The sequence below is a fragment of the Lupinus angustifolius genome, chromosome LG06 (genome assembly GCF_001865875.1).
Source record: "Lupinus angustifolius cultivar Tanjil chromosome LG06, LupAngTanjil_v1.0, whole genome shotgun sequence".
Classification (NCBI taxonomy): Eukaryota; Viridiplantae; Streptophyta; class Magnoliopsida; order Fabales; family Fabaceae; genus Lupinus; species Lupinus angustifolius.
In genome coordinates, this window is record NC_032014.1 from 18,130,091 (window position 1) to 18,135,705 (window position 5,615).

At 40.7% G+C, this 5,615-nt stretch overlaps 1 protein-coding gene across 1 annotated transcript; it reads left to right on the forward strand.

Moving 5' to 3' along the window:
- LOC109350507 lies at window positions 2,322-3,746 on the forward strand. Its single transcript, XM_019591739.1, has one exon. It carries the CDS (start codon window positions 2,322-2,324, stop codon window positions 3,744-3,746), a length of 1,425 nt encoding a protein of 474 aa, XP_019447284.1.

The following is a 5,615-nucleotide window of genomic DNA, read 5'->3' on the forward strand; positions in this document are numbered from 1 at the left end:
AAATACAAACTTGCTTTCTGCATGTTCCACAGCACTTTCCTATTTTACCTATAATACTTTAGTCCATTAACAAAAGCACTTTGGGTATTATCATTCACTAGATAATGCAATTGCTTTTTAACTTTGATATCGATGGCCTTCATAAGTGGTCCTATGACTAGGGCTAGAGCAAAACGGGCTCAAAATGCCCTTGGACAACTCATAATGTTGATCCATGATGGTGAGCCAAAGATAGCCCAAGGGGGTCTAAAGATGCTCACTAGCATCTTGGTTCATGGTTCTGACCGAGCCAAGGATGGACCAGGCCATGCGCATGAGGCAGGCCACGGGTATGACGCAGGCGCCAAAAATGGCCCTGGCATGGAGCCAGACGCATCAGGCGTAAATCCTGACCGAGACAACTCTGACCGAGTTGGGGTCTCTGGTGCACCCGGTGTTGCGCTGGGCCAAACTGGCCTGGCCAGGAAATCTGACCGAGGCGCATGCGCCTAGTGTGCCGCATCAGGCACTAGGCGTAGCCTGACCGAGTCAGGCCTAGCCAATTAATTAGTATTGAGCAAATTTAATTTTTGTAATAAATGTGTGGGCTAACTTTTGTCAAACACTTAGTTTATTTAATTCAAGTGTGTTTATCATAAATCTGTCCATAAAAATTGACCAGAATGAAAAATGACTCATGGATGATTAAGTCAAGCCTAAAAGTGTAACCGACACTTTAATGCTCGGACCAACTTATAATTTTCGTGAACCAAACTCATTCTAACTTAGTCTGATATTATTTGGCAGGTAAATAAAGACTATTGTAGCCGTTGGAGGAAGATTGCTCGAAGGGAATCAAAATATCACCTTGGAGGAGCTTAATGGAGCATTTATGAGGCTTAAACACCATGTTTGGACCGTTGGAACTAAATCCACCTGAGCACAATTCATTCAGAGGAATCCTAAGTTAATTTCAGAGTTGTTGGAGCAAAGATGCTCATATGAAATTAGCATGTGGTCGTTTGAGACCTTAATGGTGCATTATGCACATGTCCTAGCCGTTGGCAGCCTACCATATTGCACCAACATCATTCTATGCTATTTAGTGCATCCTTAATCAACACTTAGCCGTGGGAATTTTATTCTTTAGCAAAGGAATCCGATGCCAAGTCCAAGTGTACCCGAGGAGCATTAAGATGGCTTTACTACAACAATTGTCATGTGCCAAATTAGAAGAATCCAATGGGGCTCATCAAAGCTTAGCCGTGAGCAATAAGGAGTCTTCAAGTCTCATTGATCATGTGATTTAATTGTTGAGTCGTGCACTTAAGGAGGAATGGAAAATCATCACTATTCAACCGTGGCAATCAAGCATCCTAGGCCAAGTCATTAAGTTTGTCTTTCAATTGTAATAAAGCACACGAAACACATGTGCTCATTTCTTTACTACTCGAATATAGTCTAGTTTAGGAGTAGATTCATTTGGTTTTATGGAATCCAATGTAAATTTACCATGCATTAGTCTTAATTTCAAACCGTGGGAGCCTAGTGGCTTGCCTATAAATGTAAGTCTTGTGCTATGGAGTAAACAAGTTGAAAGTTAAGTTGAATTCCTTGGGAATCAAAAAGGATTATATCCTTGTGAGAGTATTCTCCAAACCTTCTTGGCTGAACCAAGATTAGAAGTTCTTATCAAGAACCAAGTTCTTGTGGCGAGCATCACTTTGGCTTATCAACACCTGAAGTGTTGTGGCGCCTTCACCTGAAATTTTTTCCATCTTCTTTTATCCAATTTCAATACATTTCCGCTGCTTACTCTCAAGAGCTCTACTCAACCGTGAGCTTAGGCCAAGCACCAACCAAGATAGATCGTTCAAGAGCCTTTTCACAAAGAGGTTCACATCAAGTGGTATTAGAGCTAGTCTCTTGTTTGGTGTTCACTAATCTTTTCTTTTGGCCGTGAGTATATCTATTTATCTATCTTTCTTTATCTTTATCTTTCAAAAGTGTCAAAATCCAAAATAAAGAAAAAATGGTGTCAAAAAAGTGTCAAAGTTCAAAAATCAAAAGTGTCAAAAAAAAGTGTCAAAGTGATTCTACAAAAGTTCAAAGAATCCAAAAAAAAAAAGAGTCTAAACAAAAAGTGTCAAGTTCTTTCCTTGAGGTATATCTCAAGTCACAACGTTCCAATTTTGAGAAGTTGGAGTGATTTTCTTTCACAAAATTCTTGGTTCAAAACTTGGTTAATCAAGAAGGCCGTGGAGGATAGAGTGTTGAGTGATACACAATTCCCTACATTTTACACAAACAAAAAGTGAGTGATACACGTGAGTTTGAGTGAAATGCCTAATCATGAAAGTGATAGTTCTCCATTGTCCCCAAGGACCGCAACCCTACATGCCATGATCACCACGCAATTTCAAACACTCCAAAGGCAAATGGAGCAAATGAAATTGGAGTATGATAGGAGGCTTGACAACCATGCTTATAGGTACTCAAGTGACTCGGATGATGAAGGAGGCAGGGGTAGGCAAAGGAGGGAAACAAGGAAGGGGAGAAGAAGGGATGATAAAAAACTAGAAGGGGTCAAGATAAAGGTACCAACCTTTATTGGAAAGAATGATCCGGAGGCTTACCTTGAATGGGAATTAAAAATTGAACAAGTGTTTGATTGCAATTCTTACAATGAGGAGAAGAAAGTAAATGTGACAGCCTTGGAATCCAAGGAGTATGCCATGATTTGGTGGGATCAGCTTCAAAAGGAGAGGAGAAGGATTGGTGCTGAACCAATTAATACTTGGGAAGAAATGAAGTTGATCATGAGGAGACGATTTGTTCCTAACTCCTATCAAAGGGATAATCACAACAAACTACAAACGCTCACACAAGGGTCTAAAAGTGTTGATGAATATTTCAAGGAGATGGAATTAGCCTTGTTGAGGTCTAATTTCCATGAAGACCAAGAAGCCACTATGGCAAGGTTCTTACATGGGTTGAATCAAGACATCCAAGACATTGTTGAATTACAACACTATGTTGAGTTGGATGATCTAGTTCAACAAGCAATAAAAGTAGAAGAGCAATTGAGGCGGAAGAAGTCTATATTCTCTTCGAGTTCTAGTTCCAAATATCAATCATCAAGGTGGGTGGACAGACTCAAGAAGGAGAGCCCAACAAAAGAAGCTACACCCAACACCAAGGGGTCCATGACTACAAGCCAAGGTAAACCAGCCATGGTTCCAAGTCAAAGGAGTAGAGACGTCAAGTGTTTCAAGTGCTTAGGCCTTGGGCACATTGCCTCTCAATGCCCTACAAGGAAGACAATGATCATGACTAATGGAGAGATAGAATCTCAATCTGAAGCCTCAAGTGATGAAGATGGTGGTCATGAGGAGGATGATGCTAAAGTTACTGAAGGTGACTTGCTTGTGGTGAGGAGACTATTAGGAAGCCAATTCAAAGACCAAGAAGCTGACCAAAGAGGAAACATCTTCAACACAAGATGTCTAGTTGGTGGTAAGGTTTGTTGTCTGATAATTGATAGTGGAAGTTGCACCAATGTGGCTAGTGCAAGGCTAGTTTTAAAACTAAACCTTGAAACTAAGACACATCCCACTCCATACCAATTGCAAGGGTTGAGTGAGGTAGGAGAAATGCTTGTTGATAAACAAGTTGAAGTCCCTTTTACTATTGGGAACTATGAAGATTCGGTTCTATGTGATGTGGTGGAGATGGAGGCTAGTCATTTGTTACTAGGTCGTCCATGACAATATGACAAAAAAGCAACACATGATGGAAGAAAAAACAAGTATACATTGATACACAACAAAAGGAGGGTGACACTTTCTCCATAACCCCCGAGCAAGTAATTGAGGATAAACCGATCTTGAAAAGAAAAATAGCATTAGAAAAAAAAAGAGTGAGAGGAAAACAAAAGAAAGTGTGAAGATACAAAAAGAGAGGGAGAAAAAGCCACTATATCTTATGGATAAAGTGGAAGATCAAAAAGTTATTCTAACCAAACAACCCACTACACCTCTATTTATTTTCACAAATAACTTTGTTTTGCCAAAATATATTTCTAAAAGTTTCCAGGAGCTTGGAATCATCAAAGGAGTTGATGACGGATGGGAAGCCAAGACAATGGTCACTTGTCTTGAAGTTGGACTCATGGATGGCTTAACCAATCAAATAGAATTTAGTAAAGATTGTACCAAAGCAACTAGCATCCGAGTGCAAGGGAAATATTTATCTAATGATGATCTAATAAATATTGATGGTTTGTTTCCATTTGATGTAGGTGAAGGAGATACAATTTCGAGGTCGAAATCTCTTCAAGAAGGAGGGGATGATGTGAACCTTAAAGAGCCTAACTTTGATATTGATGGCCTTGAAGGCATAAGTGGTCCTATGACTAGGGCTAGAGCAAAAAGGGCTCAAAATGCCCTTGGACAACTCATAATGTTGATCCATGATGGTGAGCCAAAGATAGCCTAAGGGGGTCTAAAGATGCTCACTAGCATCTTGGTCCATGGTTCTCAAGGATGGACCAGGCCATGCGCATGAGGTAGGCCACGGGTCTAACCCAGGCGCCAAAAATGGCCCTCGCATGGAGCAGGACGCATCAGGCATAAATCCTGACCGAGATAACTCTGACCGAGTTGGGGTCTCTGGTGCACCCGGTGTTGCGCCAGGCGCTGGGCCAAATTGGCTTGGCCAGGAAATCTGACCGAGGCGAATGCGCCTAGCGTGCCACATCAGGCACTAGGCGTAGTCTGACCGAGTCATGCCTAGCCAATTTAATTAGTATTGAGCAAATTTAATTTTTATAATAAATGTGTGGGCTAACTTTTGTCCAACACTTAATTTATTTAATTCACGTGTGTTTATCATAAATCTGCCCATAAAAATTGACCAGAATGAAAAATGACTCGTGGATGATTAAGTCAAGTCTAAAAGTGTAACCGACACTTTAATGCTTGGACCAAAATATGACCGTGGAGGGAGATTGCTCGAAGGGAATCAAAATATGATCGTGGAGGAGCTTAATGCAGCATTTATGAGGCTTAAACACCATGTCTGGACCGTTGGAGCTAAATCCACCTGAGCATAATTCATCCAGAGGAATCCTAAGTTAATTTTAGAGTTGTTGGAGCAAAGATGCTCGTATGAAATTAGCATGTGGCCATTTGAGATCTTAATGGTGCATTATGCACATGTCCTAGCCGTTGGCAGCCTACCATATTGCACTAACGACATTCTATGCTATTTAGTGCATCCTTAATCAACACTTAGCCGTGGGAATTTCATTCCTTAGCAAAGGAATTCGATGCCAAGTCCAAGTGTACCCGAGGAGCATTAAGATGGCTTTACTATAACAATTGTCATGTGCCAAATTAGAAGAATCCAATGGGGCTCATCAAAGCTTAGCCGTGAGCAATAAGGAGTCTTCAAGTCTCATTGATCATATGACTTAATTGTTGAGTCGTGCACTTAAGGAAGAAGGGAATCTCATGCTCATCACTACCCAATCGTGGCAATCAAGGCATCCTAGGCCAAGTCATTAAGTTTGTCTTTCAATTGTAATGAAGCACACAAAACATGTGCTCATTTCTTTACTACTCGAAGTCTATATT

Coding starts and splice junctions, on each gene's coding strand:
- LOC109350507 (XM_019591739.1), top strand. CDS start 2,322: ATGCCTAATCATGAAAGTGATAGTTCTCCATTGTCCCCAAGGACCGCA.